Source organism: Barbus barbus, assembly GCF_936440315.1.
Source record: "Barbus barbus genome assembly, chromosome: 30".
In the NCBI taxonomy this organism is placed as follows: domain Eukaryota; kingdom Metazoa; phylum Chordata; class Actinopteri; order Cypriniformes; family Cyprinidae; genus Barbus; species Barbus barbus.
Genome location: NC_136758.1, coordinates 21,919,943 through 21,937,787, shown reverse-complemented (window position 1 = coordinate 21,937,787; position 17,845 = coordinate 21,919,943). Strand labels below are relative to the sequence as shown.

The 17,845-nt window shown below is 42.1% G+C and overlaps 1 protein-coding gene across 2 annotated transcripts in view; it reads right to left on the bottom strand.

The window, feature by feature from the left end:
• The window catches only part of LOC306849927 (neurexin-3a-like), a gene marked incomplete at both ends in the record, with an annotated part of 262,700 nt that overhangs the window by 41,890 nt on the left and 202,965 nt on the right, over positions 1-17,845 (bottom strand). For both annotated transcript variants that reach the window (XM_079385310.1, XM_079385311.1), the window contains one exon: positions 7,302-7,473. In XM_079385310.1, the coding sequence (XP_079241436.1) occupies positions 7,302-7,473 (172 nt within the window). The remainder of the gene's footprint in view (positions 1-7,301; positions 7,474-17,845) is intronic.

Genomic DNA, 17,845 nt, shown 5'->3' with positions numbered 1-17,845 from the left:
TTTTTAAATACTTTATCAAAGATTATTAAATTAAACATTTTTCTAAAGATTGATTGAGTTAGCAAAGGTAACATTGTGTAAAATATAATATATAAAATGTCTAAAATATATGTAAATATTTACACATGTGTAAAAAATATTAAAATTAATAAAATAATAAACATCATATAAAATTGTTATAATCAGCGTTTTAAAATGATGTTATAATAAATCAAAAAGGTAATATAGATCTAAAAAAAAAACAGAAATGGGCATGATCATTTAAATATCAATATCAACCAATACTGCTACATTTAAACATTCCCAATATCGAATGATAAGTGTTGTAGTTGCCTCTAATATATAACATAAAAATATGAAAACGATAACAGTACAGTCAGCCTTAAGACCTCATCTTACCTGCAGCTGACTAGCAGAATTGGAATTAAAGGACTAAACTACAAATCAAATTGGATATCACCCAAGAGAAGTTCACCCTGTGAAGGTGAGGAATTAATTCTCCTATTTATTACTCTTTAAAATACCCTCTAAATGCAAAAAGTCATTAAGTCTATTATATTTTCACAAGTAAGCATGATGAAGTTGTAGTTGTATATTTTTGACTTTCCTCTGAATTAACCAGCTGTATTTTAATCAGAATCATTCGCCTGTATGTCATGATACGTGCAGTGCAAATGAAGCGAGAACTCAAGTGCAGGGGAATGGTGGTTTTAATTATAAAAACAAACAAAACAGAAAGAAACTACCCCGAGGGGGAAAACAGAGCATGGCAAAAACAGGAATCAGGAACACACACGACTGACCGTACACAACATGTAACAACGTGGCCGAACAGAACTGCAAACACCAGGAACATAAATAGGGACACAAACGAGCAGGAACAGGTGAATTCACTAAACCAATAACGAGATAACAAGAGGGCGGAGTTAGACAATCAACCGGGGAACACATGGAACAATCACAACACAAACCCATGTGCTCAGACAAGACAGTGACATCTGGTGGCCAACCAGGGCACACCCACAGAATACGTGACACTACCCCCCAACAAAGGAGCAGCTCCCAGATGCTCCATCTGCAACACTAAGAACACAAAAACATGAAAAATGAAAATACAAAATGTCAAGAAGGGAGGTGGGCAAGAGACAGATCAGGGGGAGGGATGGTGGGCCAGGCCCGTGCAGAGGCAGGGGGCCCGCAGACCAAGGCCGAGCAGGAGACCAGGACGGATCCGGAGGGACGGACCAGGGGGTTTCCGGCCCAACAGGAACCCCAGCGCACGGCCAGGGTGGGGCCGGAGGGACAAGCCAGGCAGTGACTTTAAGAACGGCCTCTGTGGCCGTGACAGGGCAGACAGTCAGTTCAGAAACGGCCTCTGTGGCCGTGACAGGGCAGACAGTCAGTTCAGAAACGGCCTCTGTGGCCGTGACAGGGCAGGCAGTGAACTCAGGGACGGTCTCTGGCAGGGTAAGGAGCTCGAGTGGAGCCTGCAGGGCGAGAAGTTCGGGTAGAGCCGGCAAGGCGAGGAGCTCGGGTGGCGCCGGCAGGGCAAGGCGCTCGGGTGGCGCCGGCAGGGCAAGGAGTCTGGGTGGCGCCGGCAGGGCGAGGCGCTCGGGTGGCGCCGGCAGGGCGAGGAGCACGGGTGGCGCCGGCAGGGCGAGGAGCACGGGTGGCGCCGGCAGGGCGAGGAGCACGGGTGGCGCCGGCAGGGCGAGGAGCACTGGTGGCTCTGGCACGACCTCCTGGCCAGCAGTGAGCTCCTGGGTAGCCTCCTGGCCTTGTGGGACGGAGAAGGCCTTCCTCCGCCTCTTCCTCCGTCTCCGGGAGCGGGGCGCCGCTGCGGCATCCTCGGCCACCACTAGGGGATTGAGAGCGGGCACCGCCGCCTCGGGAGCGCTGTGAGCGGGCACCGCCGCCTCGGGAGCGCTGTGAGCGGGCACGGCCGCCTCGGGAGCGCTGTGAGCGGGCACGGCCGCCTCGGGAGCGCTGTGAACGGGCACGGCCGCCTCGGGAGCGCTGTGAGCGGGCACGGCCGCCTCGGGAGCGCTGTGAGCGGGCACGGCCGCCTCGGGAGCGCTGTGAGCGGGCACGGCCGCCTCGGGAGCGCTGTGAGCGGGCACGGCCGCCTCGGGAGCGCTGTGAGCGGGCACGGCCGCTTCGGGAGCGCTGTGAGCGGGCACGGCCGCCTCGGGAGCGCTGTGAGCGGGCACGGCCGCCTCGGGAGCGCTGTGAGCGGGCACCGCCGCCTCGGGAGCGCTGTGAGCGGGCACCGCCGCCTCGGGAGCGCTGTGAGCGGGCACGGCCGCCTCGGGAGCGCTGTGAGCGGGCACCGCCGCCTCGGGAGCGCTGTGAGCGGGCACCGCCGCCTCGGGAGCGCTGTGAGCGGGCACCGCCGCCTCGGGAGCGCTGTGAGCGGGCACCGCCGCCTCGGGAGCGCTGTGAGCGGGCACGGCCGCCTCGGGAGCGCTGTGAGCGGGCACCGCGGCCTCGGGAGCGCTGTGAGCGGGCACGGCCGCCTCGGGAGCGCTGTGAGCGGGCACCGCCGCCTCGGGAGCGCTGTGAGCGGGCACCGCCGCTTCGGGAGCGCTGTGAGCGGGCACCGCCGCTTGGAGAAGCGACAAAAACTCCACCAATTCCCCAAAAGTCAAGTGGTGTAACTCCCTCATCCACTCCTCATCGATGGGCTCATCAAGGGCAAGGTTGAAGAAGTCCTTGAGAGCCACCTCGTTGTATCCCAAACCCTCTGCTGCCTCACAAAACATCCAGGCAAACATCCTGACGTCAGTGCCCCTCTGACGGAGAGAGTGCAGCGTCCTGACCTGGAGGATCCGTAAAAAAGTGGGGTTCCTCACGTTAGGGGCTGGAGGATGGGAAGAATCCATTCCCCGCTGAGTTCTCTGATGTCGGCCACGTTCTGTCATGATACGTGCAGTGCAAATGAAGCGAGAACTCAAGTGCAGGGGAATGGTGGTTTTAATTATAAAAACAAACAAAACAGAAAGAAACTACCCCGAGGGGGAAAACAGAGCATGGCAAAAACAGGAATCAGGAACACACACGACTGACCGTACACAACATGTAACAACGTGGCCGAACAGAACTGCAAACACCAGGAACATAAATAGGGACACAAACGAGCAGGAACAGGTGAATTCACTAAACCAATAACGAGATAACAAGAGGGCGGAGTTAGACAATCAACCGGGGAACACATGGAACAATCACAACACAAACCCATGTGCTCAGACAAGACAGTGACATCTGGTGGCCAACCAGGGCACACCCACAGAATACGTGACACTGTAGCGAAGGGTTAAAATAGATCTTGCACAACACTATTCGATACTCTTTGTGTTTGAATGCGGTTAGCATATCAGTGACAACATGAGATAATTATTCACAAGACTTAGTATCTGTGGTTTTCTAAATATAATGTCTTATAGCTTGCAGTTGTTGGTCCAAGGTACAGTTCCTTGAAAAGAAGTTGCTTATCTGGCTCTTGCAGTGAGTTAGAAAACTGCATTTCCACTGCGTAAGTCCATTATATGGTAAAGTGAAGGGAACGAGAGAAGATTGTGCTGATTTTCAACTCCAGATTGCCAGCTACAGTTTAAATAATAGACACCGTAGAATTTCCCTTCAGCATTTTCTGGAAAAATCCAAGCAAATCCAGCCAAAACAGCACATCTCCTTGCCTACAACCGACGAGTAATACTAGCAAAAGAAGTACATCTTATGCTTACTCATATTTGTTAGCTGTTACCGGAGGGTGTGCGAATTGTATTAGGACATGTGGCGGCACTTGGCTCGGTATTTCTAGTAAAGTGAATAGACAAGCACAGCACAATTTATTCTCAAAGTAAAGTTCTCTGAGTATTCTGCACATGGCCTCGGGTTACGATGTAATGACAGTCATAAGCTTCAGGTGACCGCGCTTGTGGCCCTGTAGACATCTCTGCTTGACCTCTTGGGACCTGTGGGAGATAAATAGGCAGTGTGCTTGAAAGACGCAACGAGCTAACTTGCCCTTGCTATTTGTATGTGCTTAGCGCAGCAAGGTACGGTGTAATAACTTGGCAAAAGCACAGCTCTGGAACCGATGTGGCGAAACTATTAGGCATTAGTTCTTTGACGCATTAAGAAAATAAAGCACAGATGTTGAGCGCGGTTCAGCGCTCTCCATGGGTCTTCAAGAACCTGCTTCATTTAGCCTGTAAATTAAATAAAGGATAGCATGGCAGCGCACCAAAAACTCGCAATATCACTTGAGGACTGCAGCTCTGTCAAAGAGACCAAATATATTTCTTCATCAACGCCCTGACAAGATCGAATTGAGAAATCAAACATTACAAAGAAATCAGTGCCAAAGCAAAGAGCAGCCTGCCATGAGGGGACATCTGTCTTCAAGCATAATCATATTCTATTCGCAGGTGGCCATCTGAATATATAAATATTTTATTAACATGTTGAAACTTTGGCAGAGAAAGTAAATTTTGCTGACATTTATATAGAAGTGTTATACCACCATGCCACCTATAAATCTCAGTGATATATTTCCCCAGCTCTTATGTGAGTCTGCTGCAAATGCCCATGTTGGCAAAAATGAAACTTTAGACCTAAAACAGGCAGGAGCTGACTTCTGTATAATGCATCCATATGAACAGCACGGCGACACGCTGCTGCATATATTTGTCATGCCTAATATCATTCATATAAATGGCAGACTGATAAATGGGTGCATTAGTAGGGTTGGCCACATAAAATGGGTTTATTCAGCGCCGACAGGAACACAAACTGATGCCCTTAGATGCTCAAACTGAAAAAAACGGACATGCTGGTGTAATGAACAAGACAAATGACTCTACACTGTATTTGCATGGGCATGTTCCTTAAAAAACAATACAGAAGTTTGCATCGTTTAGAATTTCTTATAATCTTGATGAGAATGTTTGCTCAGTAATGATAATACTCAACAAAGCGTGTCTCTTGTGCGTGACCCAGCTGAGGAGACAAGTGGAGGAAGTTTGCGTTGTATAATCTTTCCTTAATTCTCCCTCAAAATAAACTGTACTCCATGTACCTGCATTATAGAAAAGATCCAACTGATAGCGCATTACTCTAATGCTATCCAAGTAAATCACTGTGACGGCTTCCCTTTCAATGATTTTGTGCTAATCTTGATTTTTATAGATGAAGTCATGACAACCTTAGAGGTTTTAGACTTCTCGACCTTCCCCAATTTGTCCAATCATGCTAAATGGAGTAAAATGTGAGCTAAGAGGAGCTGGCTATGTCATGATTTCCCCCCTTTGCTCTTGTTTTAACTGAGAGGAGATGTAATACTAGATATGGGAAGAAAATGGAAAATGGAAAGATGTCAATCCTTTTTGTTAAGAACACAACTGAGGGGACGGAACCAGGTTCAGTGTCATTAAATTATGGCATCAAGTTGAACTTGAAAAAACAAGTGTGACGCAGCATAATCACAGTCATTTAGGAGGTATTTCATATTTAATATTCACAATATTTTTACAGTGGACGGGGCTGTAAAGTGCACTGCTGAAGAAATTAATTAATTCAACTCAGATTTACGCTACAGTTCAAAAGTTTGGGTTGGCTGCATTTAAATCAGTAATATTATAAAAAAGTAACTGTTTTCTATTTTAGTAGATTTTCAAATTTAATTTATTCCTGTGGTGGTAAAGCTGAATCTTCAGCATCATTACTGCAGTCTTCAGTATCACATGATCCTTCAGAAATCATTCTAATATGCTGATTTGCTGCTCAAGAAACATTTCTTATTATTATTATCAGTGTTAACAGTTGTGCTGCTTACTATTTTCATGGAAACTGATATATTCTTTTTATGATTCTTTGAAGATTTCTTATGAAAGTTTAAACGAACAGCATTTTTTAATGTAACATTATGTAACATCTTATGTAACATTATAAATGTCTTTACTGTCACTTTTGGTCAATTTAATGCATCCTTGCTGAATAAAAGTATTAAATGCTTTAAAAAAAAAATCTAAATCTTGATGATCCCAATCGTCTGAACCCTAGTGTAGATGGAATAGATATATACAGCTGATGTGACATGCTGAAATAATGTTTGGAAATTGCAGTCTTTCCCTTTTCATTAGATAAGAGCTGTACTTGCATGCCTAGGAAATAGCAGCCTCAGGCTTTATTAAGATGACTGCAGACTGAACTAACTTGCCTTCAAGGGACTTTGCTGGTACATGATTTTCCTTTTACACTTTAACTAATTTCTTAGAAGTAATAAAAAAAAATAACAGCAAAAAATAAAAAGAGATATAATACTAGATTTGTGAAAAGCCTACTGTATACCACCATTCTCAGAACCTTGGGGTAATTGCGAATAAATTAATACTTTTATTCATCAAGGATGCATTAAAATGATCCAAAGAGACCTTTAAGACATTTATATTTTTACAAAAGATTTTTTTTCATACTTTTAACTCATTTAAAAAATCCTGAAAAAAATATATCACAGTTTCAACAAAATTATAAGAAATGCTTCTTTTGTCACGTGTTGGTTTCCTTTCAGTTCTGTTTTGCCCGTATTTGGTAGTTCCGTTTCTAGTTTAGTTAATTAGTAATCATTGTTGAGTCCTGTCACCTGTTTTTAGTTAATTATCTCGTTTACTCCTTTGTTCCTGTTCCTTTAAAAGATCTCAGTTTGTGTTGTATCTTTGTCCTGTCTACACGTTAATAAAGGAAAAAGTGCGTTGATGCATCGTCATTCTCCGTTTAGTTATTTTGTTTATCTACAAACACATATTCCATAACATCTTTAGTATTAAATCAGCATATTAGAATGATTTCTGTAGGATCATGTGACACTGCAGATTGGAGAAATTATGCTGAAAATTCAGATTTGCCATCACAGGAATAAATGACCTTTAAAAAAAGGAGAAATAAAATTAAAAAGTAAACTTTCACACCACGTCCAATAGTTTCCACAGAAACCCACACAGCAGTGCGGCAAAGCAAAATGCCATAATTTTCCAGCCATGGAAGAACAAAAAACCCCCATCTAATTGACAATTAAATGCAATTTAGGAAAATAGGAGAGGCTACAAATGTACTGTTTGTTGGTATTGTTGTGACTGGGGCTCACAGGATGTTGCTAAATGAAAGAACACTGCACAGTCACTGGGGAGACAAAGTGACTTTAGAAATAGCTCGAAAGCAGTTGCTGTCCAGTTCTGAGCGTTGTCCATACATCTTCTTGATGTCATAAGCCAAAGGTTGAAGCGGTCGGTGAGAGGTCTTACCTGAGGGGAAGTACTCATTGATGGCCCAGTTGTCCACCTGAAGTGTAGCATTGCCCCCATTTCGGGTGAAGCGCACTACATGGTACTTGCCGTCATTTACAGCGGTACTGCTCTCCTGAACAGTGATGTCAGACGTTCCGATGTTGAATGTGACTCCAATTTTGCCTTGTTCCTGAAAAGGATGAGAAAAATATCAGTTTTGTCCACAACGTCTACATTAACAACACATACATGGGATGACTTTTTGCCATTCAGATTCACCTTATGTATTTTTCCTGTATTCACCTCAATGAAGAGATGCATTTATTCTGTGTTGATTAATTTTTAATGACGCAGTTGCCCTTGAAATCTGTCACCTCTTGCTTCGCTTTTGTTCTAGCAGGATCCTGAATAATCTATTAGCATTAGTGACCCCTGATAAACTTGTCCGCTTGATGAAAAGTATTCATCAGCCATTAGCACCCCCCGTCTTTGGAGGTGAAGAATCTGGCTCATTGATTTACATAATGCAGTGAAAGTGGACTAAATCAATAGCATTAGCTAAAACAGAGAAATAGATAAGAATGATTAATGGAACAGGAAGGTGTGCAGTGTTTGCCCTCGTGGATCCAAGAGGCAGTGTGCAAATGTAGCTGCAAAGATTCCCACTATAAATTAATTAGCACAGCCTCAATGAGCATCGGTGGAGCAGGAAGCATTGAGGAAATGTTTCATCCATCGTCAATGTCATGAATTATCTATGTGTTTTGAAAGTATCTGCTGGAAACCAGCCTAAGCTGGTTTGGTAGTTTTAACGGGTTTCGGGCCCTTGTCAGCTGCTCAGACCGGCTAAATCAGCATTTTCTTTTTTTTTCTTTCTCTGCAACCGTTTCATCCTCTCTAACGCACTCTCTCTACCCCCCTCCTGAGCCCTCTGGGTTGCATGGATATATTTTATGCTTATGTTAAACCGAATCTGGTGTTGTTCTTATCTTTTGCAGCATGGAAAATGACAACAGATGATAAATTGTATCAAGGGAGATGTTTATCACCGCAGAGTGCATTTATCACAGAAAGATCTCCCTGAGAGAAATCTGGGGCAGTTCTCTCAAGTTCATTTGGAAGACTTTTCCAAAGACAGGAATGCTGTGTATATTCTTCTCTGTTTATATCTTTAATTAACCCTCATGTTTTTTTGATATTGACTTCACTGATTTCATGTTTGGTGTCCCAGAAACCCCAGTGATGTACACTACACTGTTATTTTTATTTTATTCACCAAGGATGCATTAAATTGAACAAAAGTAACAGTACAACATTTGAAATATTACAAACAAATGTATATTTCAAAAAGATGCTATTCTTTTTACCTTCTATTAAACAAAGAACCATCACAGTTTTCAACCATTTTCATAATAACAGTTTTCAAACACAATAATAAGAAATGTTTCTAAGTCAGCATATGAGAATGATTTCCGAAGGATCGTGTGCCAATAATGATGGGAGTAATTGCAATTTAGGTTTGCATTCACAGGAATAAATTATGATTTAAACCACATCAAAATAGAAAAGATATTTAAAATTTTAATAATATTTCACAATCACAGTGTTTACTGTATTTTCGAACAAATAAAGGCTGCCTTAGATAGTAATGTGTACAGTAAAATGTTAATAGCAATTTCAAAATTAACCACAGATATCGATAAAACATTATATTTATTTCAAAATTGCAGTTAAAATTCTACTGTATATGTAAGAAATATAAGAAAAAAATATTTTTGAACATATTAAGAAAATATATTAGATAAATTTTTTACATATCTTGCACTTCCTCAGAATTCAAAATTCCTGTAGAAAGATATTACTGAAGCTTTAACCGGTTCCACTTTATATTAAGTGGCCTTAACTACTATGTACTTACATTTAAATTAATAATTTGATACAATGCACTTATTGTGTACATGTTCTTACATTGTACTTTTATTTGTAAAAATACCTATATGTAGTTACATCTGTAATTAATTTCTGTAATTACATTTATAATTATACTGTTGACCCATCCCTTACACCTTAGCCCACCCTTAAACCTACCCATACCACCAAACCTGTCCCTAACCGTACCCATATCCCACCGCAATGGCAGTAAAAGTGTGTTGCAATACAATATGACCACAATAAGTACATTGTACTTATTTTTGAAGTAAGTACATAGTAGTTAAGGCCACCTAATATAAAGTGTGACCAATAATTGTTTTCTTTATATTCCACTTCATGCCATGTCTCCTTTAACTATAGTTAATGGCCTCTTGTAGCTTATGGCTATATTATGTGCGCTTATTTATGTATTTAATGGATAGATATTCATAAGCTTGTCAATGTGTGGTATAGTTTTAATGAAGTGTTTGTGTTCAATGATACTTCAGGTCCCTTGAGACCGTCTTTATAGAGGAAGGAGGATTGTACGTTATTGTAACCCGGCCTTTCTTCCTGCATGAAAAGCTATAGAAAACATATCTCTGCCCTCTTGTAAAATATTAATGAGATGAAAATGAGTCAAAACACATAAAGAGCACTTCTAAAGAGCTAAATCTGTTTCCACAGACTTACACATACATACACACACAGTGCTATGAAATATCTAAGCACCCTGTTACTTTTCACTTTGTGAAAGCCTCTTGCTGCTGTATTACTTGTTTGATCACAGAAACACTCTTTTACATTTAGCATCAAAGAGTTTATAAGTGTCTCTCTCTTGCACTCTCTTTCGTACATCCATCTCATCCCCTTTCCACGTTCCAATTCCAATACTGCAACACTTTCGTATCCAGGAGGGTAAAAGGACGAATAAACTCTTGGTTTTTGAGCAAGTGATACATGAAAGGAAAGAGTCTGTCACGCACACTATATTGAGCGTCGTGTCAGTGCTGCATACAGGAAGAGGGAGCAAATTCTGAACAAGCTCAGTGTGATTTTTCTATTATGGGTCAATGACAAATAAAGATGGTCAAGATCAATGAAAAGAAGAAATGTTATCTTTTCATTCATGTTGGTTTCAGACTTTTTAAAGAAAGAAAGAAAGAAAGAAATATCATTGTTTTCAAAAAATTATTCAAGGTAAAAACAAATACTGTATTGTTAAAAATGATCTTGAATCATTATTATAATAATGAATCATTAAAGTTTTTGGTAACACTTTAAAATAGGGAACACCTATTCACTATTAACTAATTTGCTGCTTATTTATAGTTAGTAAGTTGCAAGTCATGTATATGTGTATAATAAGGCATTAATATGTGCTAAATTACTAATAAATGACTAATATTCTAGTTACATGAATGCTAATAAGCAACTAGTTAAGAGACCCTAAAATAAAGTGTTACCAAGTTTTTTTGGTTACTCAATTTCACCTGAAATAACCAATAAATAAATACAAATAAATACATAAATAAAACATGGCATACTGTAGTCATGCATAGTCAGACATGATTTATGATTTTCTTGATTCATTAAAACCAAAATGGGTTCATGGACATTGGTTATGCTAATATTCTTTTTTAAAATCTAAAATAAGATTTATTTTAATCATTTTATGAGAATTCCAGGACTTGTTTTTTTTTAATACTATTTCCAAACCACCTAATTTTTTTTATTGAATTAATTTCAATAATCCTGAACATTTAAGTACAAGGCTGAATGTCACTTAATACGTTTGGATGATATTTTTAGGACATTACTGAAAGTACCCAGCCAAATATGCAACTCTGCTGCTGGCACAGTGTAAAACGATTGGCACGTCCAATTACTCATTGTGTATTTGAAGTGGAATAGGACATGGGAAAGAAAACACTGATTGCTAAAATGAGTTTGAAACAATGAGCCACGTAATGATTTTGCAAGCAGAAAAGCTAAACAAATAAAATTAGACACAAAAAAAGATGGCAGGAAAGCCTGGTCCTTTTGCAAACACTATGCAAAAAATCAAGGCTTAAATTAAATCTTTATATTAAAAGTATACAAACAGACTCCACAAGTCTGAAGCCATAAAAAGAGCAAATTTATTAATTACTCATCATTTTATCAGATGTTGTCTCTATGTTGGATAATGATCCATTAAAGTTATGGCGTGTTTACGGCAACAATCTCTACTGCTAAAACCCCAATCCACATCTTTCATAATTGAATCCCTCTTTTATTCCACGGGCCACTTCATTTGTTTTGCTGTTAACCTCCATCACAATATTATAATGCGCCATTTTGATATACCTTTCAGGATAAACTAAACAAGCAGCAGTAGGAACAAAGCAAGAGTGGCCTTATTTGTATTCTGCGACACGCTCCTCTGATAGCCAGACAGTTAAGAGTCCTGCTCCAGAATGCAAACTCCAATCATTACAGTCATCAGTTGTGCTGTTCTTGCTCTCCTCTGCTGTGTGAGGAGCAAAGAGGTTTGCCCCACTGTATCACCTGGACAAATTGATAAGTGGCTAAAAGATGAACCTTCTCTCCCTGTGAGTGCCCGTCTGTGGAGAGCTGATAAGGCGAGATGCTCCTCAATTGGTTGTAAAGAGAAAATGGAAGTGACAATTTTTCGTAGCTGATTGGTTCATCAATATAAGAGTCGATATTTTCAAGTCCGCCGCTAAATAGTGTGGGATCTTTTTCGGAACAACTTCATTACTTTCGGTTTAATCTGTGTCTCACAGCGTGCCGTTTGGCAAGTGCAAAAGAAATAGCTGTAGGATACATTTAAAGGAAAATTAGCAAGTAAACAAAATGGGCACGCATTTGCAACACTGCGTATTTTTTAGAGTGCACTACATAATGTTAATTGAGAAACAAGATGGGTTTGATTCTTTGTTGCATTATTACAGCATTTATAGTATAATAAAGACACTTTTGCTTTAGATTATGGAGAAAGCGAGACATTGTGTTTATTGCACTAATTATACCAGCATGGAGGGCTGAAGTTTCAGAAGCTTGACACTTGCAAACGCCTTATTAAACAGAATGAAAGCTTACTCATAACCACGAGATCTAAAAATGCCTTTAAACACCACAACAATCATCCAGTCGAGAAATTGAACTCAAGTAAACCGACTACAATTAGTCCTTCAAGTCGCTCATTGCTACTTAAACTACAGACAGAAGATTTTCAATTTCCCACAGCCTTTCAATTAGGTTTGCTGATACAGGCGGAATCTCGAGGGAGCCTGGTGTCCGTGGGACATCTGCGTTGAAGAGCTGCTGTGTTTCCAGAGTAGTTTATGGAGATATCAAACATGTTGATGAGGCAGAAAGCGCTTTTTAATTCACTGCTAGCTGCTGATTTGCCTGCCAAGGCTGTTGGGTCCACAAAACACCGACAGCTGCCAGACAATACTTAATCTACCCAGAACTTGCTACATCGACACTCTTATATGGCAAACGGAAAACAACATGGGGGGAGAACTTATATGAAATAACTTTGCTGACAGTAAACAGAGTCAAAGTTTCTTTCAAAAGTACAAATACACAATTGAAAAGAAAAAAATGCACGGTGAGTTTGAGACTGAACGGCCTTCAGTGGTTCATATCACGGTGTGTTTCAAGGACAGCGCTGCTTTGGTTTTTTGCTTTTTAAAACAAAAAAGAAAAAGTGATGAAGGTTCTAAACACTTGGATGTGAGACACATTCAGATAATGATTTATGGTCTACAAGTAGCAAACCAAAGAGTACAATGCAAAGCACTTTACAACACCGTCTAGTAGAATTTTTCATCTTTCCGTTATGCACACAGACCTTGAGTGTATAAATATATACAGGATAAATAAACGATGCTATGCTAAGTCAAGAGGATCAGATGCCTCATAACTCTAAAAAATACAAATAAAAGGAAAGCAGCTGCTTATCACATTGAGTCTGATCTGTCATGTGAGCAGAATATGAGTAGCCACATCCTCAGGGAGGTCACAAGACAAAGACATTTGTGTTTCATCTGCGTCTGATGCTGATCAGTCAAAATGTTATCTAAACAGCCCTCTGCGACATTATAAAGTACTCCACCTTGAGCCGACGTCCACTAGATGTTATTTACGAAGATCCGTTCTGCAGACCAAAGAAAAGCTAAGAGATGCGAATTTTTTTTTTTCTTTTCAATTTTCTAATTTGCTTTGTCAACAGAACGAGAAGGAGCTTATTTCAGGGGGCAGTGTGGTGCAAAACGTGCCGAAACGGCATGCGCCACTGCGTCTTCTCTCCAGTACAACTGGAAAACTGAAGGAGAAAGTCAAGGCATCACAAAATCATCTACACTCTGATGGTTCGTTACACTTTATTGGTAATTAGATCACATTACCCGGAGGGGGCAATCTGATTATGTGGGCTACATCTCGTTAAAAACACAACTCATACTTCCTAGCCACTAATTCAAATCGCAAATGAAAAAAAAAAAATGCTAATGAGATGCAGGATGGGCATTTAGCTTAGAGCGTAAACTGACAGGAAAAGCATAAAGTAGAATTTCCCCAAGAAAATTCTCAGAACTGAGTGCAACATCCTGGTTCTTGAAGTTAAAAATCCCATTCATTTGCTTCACACAGAAATTGGACATATAAACCTGTCAGTTTAGAACATTAGTGGTGGGGATTTTTCAGTAACTCTTTCTGCAAGTTACGCTGATGGATACAGTGACTGTCAAAACCATAGATACATTCACAAATTAAACAAGTGACCAGCATTATGAGTGAGTCACTGTATTGCTCATTCAACCAATTTGTTCAAAAACATTACCATTGTCTTCCATTCATACAAATACGAACACAAAAGATCAGAAATGCAGACATGTACAAAGTTTTGCATTCTTCTCAAGTCCAAGTTTTTTGATGCAATTACATAATTGATAAATAATTTGTGAAATGCTTTAAATACATTTATTACTACTATATACACTACAATTGAAAAGCAATTTAGTAAAGAAATGCGTACTTTTATTTATTAATGCTGGTTAATGCTGAAAAAAGGATGCATTAAAAAACTTACAGTAAGATTTGTAATGTTACAAAAATGTATTTTAAATACCGGTAAACTCTGTTCTTTTTAACTTTCTATTTACAAAGAATCATGAAAAAAGCATCATGATTTTCACAAAAATATTTACCAGCACATGTATTAAGTTTTTAATATTTACAATCATAAGAAATGTTACTTGAGCAGCAAATCAGCATATTATAATTATTTCTGTAGGATAATTTAACACTGAAGACAGCTGAAAATTGCATTTTAAAAATAAATTAGAAAACAGTTATTTAAAAAATATATATATCTCAGAAAATATTGTTTTTACTGTATTTTTGATCAAATAAATGCAGCCCTGATAAGCATAAGCTATTAAAAACATTTTAAAAACTGGAAAAGCAACATATACAAGGGTGGTATTGTGACATCTCAAGATACATAAAGAGGTTCTCCAGAGATGGTAAGAGGGGGACTGGGTCAATAGGGTTATATCTTGACATGCTGCTTCATGTGAGGCGTGACTGTATGTATTCTGTCTGTATGACCTGCCTCTCTTCTCGCACATGTTCTCACCTTAACAAGCAGAGGTGCCATGTGATCAAGGGTTCAGGCTTTGGAGCCCGAACGGTGGGCTGAAAGGATTCCCATTCTTTGACGATGTTTACGGCGTAAAGATTAGTTAGGCAGTTTCAGAGACAGTTGATTTTCAAACAGACTTAGAAAAGACAAAAGATACGCTCCCTGTTTTGCTCTAACCCCCATCACCCCCAAGCAGCTGTTTCCATGGTTACTGCAGCTGCCACATTCCGCAAGTCGTCATGTGAAACAACGCAGAGTTTGATCTGACATGTTCCACTCACAAAAGACATCTGTCCTTTCTCAATGAACGCTATACCTCATCTAGCAAACATGAATATGATCATATGAGTGCACATGAAAAGATTATAGTTTATGACTAATTTCTTTTGAACTTGAGTTTGCATGTGTAGTTTTGATGATGTCATGAGTGTTGCTGATGAGAGAGCATTTCTAAAGGAAACTAATACACAATGAACCTGAAAATAAAATCATAATTACCTTCATAAATTACACAAATGAATGAACGGGGGGTAGGGTGTTTATATCTTTTATGAAATGCATTAATTGTTTATTTGCATTTCAGTGCAATTATCATGACCAAATATGCGGATAATGTTTTTTAGCCTTTGAAAGAACATGTGTATTTAACAGAGGCACTCAAACACACTTCTGAGTGTGTTTTGAATAAAAGCCCCCTGACAACACCCTATCATTTATCGCAGATCCGGTAAACACTGCAGTCCGTAATGATTTTCTGGACTAAACTGACTGTTATCATGGCTTTTCTCACTTTTCTGTATTTACTGAATTTAATATAATATAATTCGAAGTTTGGGGTCAGTAAATTTGTTTGAATGTTTTTGAAAGAAGTCACCAATGCTGCATTTGTTTGATCAAAAATACAGTAAAAAAAGTAACGAACTAATTAACTAACTAAATATAATGTAAAAAATATTTATTTGAAATAACAGTTTCCTATTTTAATATATTTTCAAATGCAATTTATTCCTGTGATTAATTTCTGTGATTAAGCTGAATTTTTTTCCCGGGGTTGGGGCTCGTATGCGAGCGCCTGGTGGCCGGGCCTCCCCCCATGGGGTCCGGCCGGGCTCAGCCCGAAGGAGCGACGTGGGGCCGACTTCCCGTGGGCTCACCACCTGCAGGAGGGACCGTAAGGGGCCGGTGCAAAGAGGATCGGGCAGCAGTCGAAGGCGGGGGCCTCGACGACCTGATCCCTGGACACAGAAGCTAGCTCTAGGGACGTGGAATGTCACCTCGCTGGCGGGGAAGGAGCCTGAGATTGTGCGTGAGGTTGAGAGGTTCCGACTAGAGATAGTCGGGATCACCTCTACGCACGGCTTGGGCTCTGGAACCACACTCCTCGAGAGAGGTTGGACTCTTCACTACTCTGGAGTTGCCCATGGTGAGAGGCGGCGGGCTGGTGTGGGTTTGCTTATAGCCCCCCAGCTCAGCCGTCATGTGTTGGAGTTCACCCCGGTGAACGAGAGGGTCGTTTCCCTGCGCCTACGGTTAGGGGATAGGTCTCTCACTGTCGTGTGTGCCTACGGGCCAAACGGCAGTGCAGAGTACCCGGCCTTCTTGGGGTCTCTGGGAGGGGTGCTGGAAAGTGCTCCAACCAGGGACTCCGTCGTTCTACTGGGGGACTTCAATGCCCACGTGGGTAGCGACAGTGACACCTGGAGGGGCGTGATTGGGAGGAACGGCCCCCCTGATCTGAACCCGAGTGGTGTTCAGTTATTGGACTTCTGTGCTAGTTACAGTTTGTCCATAACGAACACCATGTTCAAGCATAAGGGTGTCCATCAGTGCACGTGGCACCAGGACACCCTAGGCCGTAGGTCGATGATCGACTTTGTGGTCGTTTCATCTGACCTGCGGCCGTATGTCTTGGACACTCGGGTAAAGAGAGGGGCGGAGCTGTCAACTGATCACCACCTGGTGGTGAGTTGGATCCGATGGCGGGGGAGGAAGCTGGACAGACTCGGCAGACCCAAGCGTACTGTGAGGGTCTGCTGGGAACGTTTGGCCGAGTCTCCTGTCAGAGAGATCTTCAACTCCCACCTCCGGCGGAGCTTCGACCGGATCCCGAGGGAGGCTGGAGATATTGAGTCCGAGTGGACCATGTTCTCCACCTCCATTGTCGAAGCGGCTGCTCGGAGCTGTGGCCGTAAGGTCTCCGGTGCCTGTCGAGGCGGCAATTCCCGAACCAGGTGGTGGACACCGGAAGTAAGGGATGCCGTCAAGCTGAAGAAGGAGTCCTATCGGGCCTGGCTGGCTTGTGGGACTCCTGAGGCAGCTGACGGGTACCGACAGGCCAAGCGAACTGCAGCCCGGGTGGTTGTGGAGGCAAAAACTCGGGCCTGGGAGGAGTTCGGTGAGGCCATGGAGAAGGACTATCGGCTGGCCTCGAAGAGATTCTGGCAAACCGTCCGGCGCCTCAGGAGAGGGAAGCAGTGCCCAGCCAACGCTGTTTACAGTAGAGGTGGGGAGCTGCTGACCTCGACTGGGGATATCGTTGGACGGTGGAAGGAATACTTCGAGGATCTCCTCAATCCCGCCGTCACGTCTTCCATTGAGGAAGCAGAGGCTGGGGGCTCAGAGGTGGACTCGTCCATCACCCAAGCTGAAGTCACCGAGGTAGTCAAGAAACTCCTCGGTGGCAGGGCACCGGGGGTGGATGAGATCCGCCCTGAGTACCTCAAGTCTCTGGATGTTGTGGGGCTGTCTTGGCTGACGCGCCTCTGCAGCATCGCGTGGCGGTCGGGGACAGTGCCTCTGGGGTGGCAGACCGGGGTGGTGGTCCCTCTTTTTAAGAAGGGGGACCGGAGGGTGTGTTCCAACTACAGGGGGATCACACTTCTCAGCCTCCCTGGGAAAGTCTATGCCAGGGTACTGGAGAGGAGAATACGGCCGATAGTAGAACCTCGGATTCAGGAGGAACAGTGTGGTTTTCGTCCGGGCCGTGGAACAC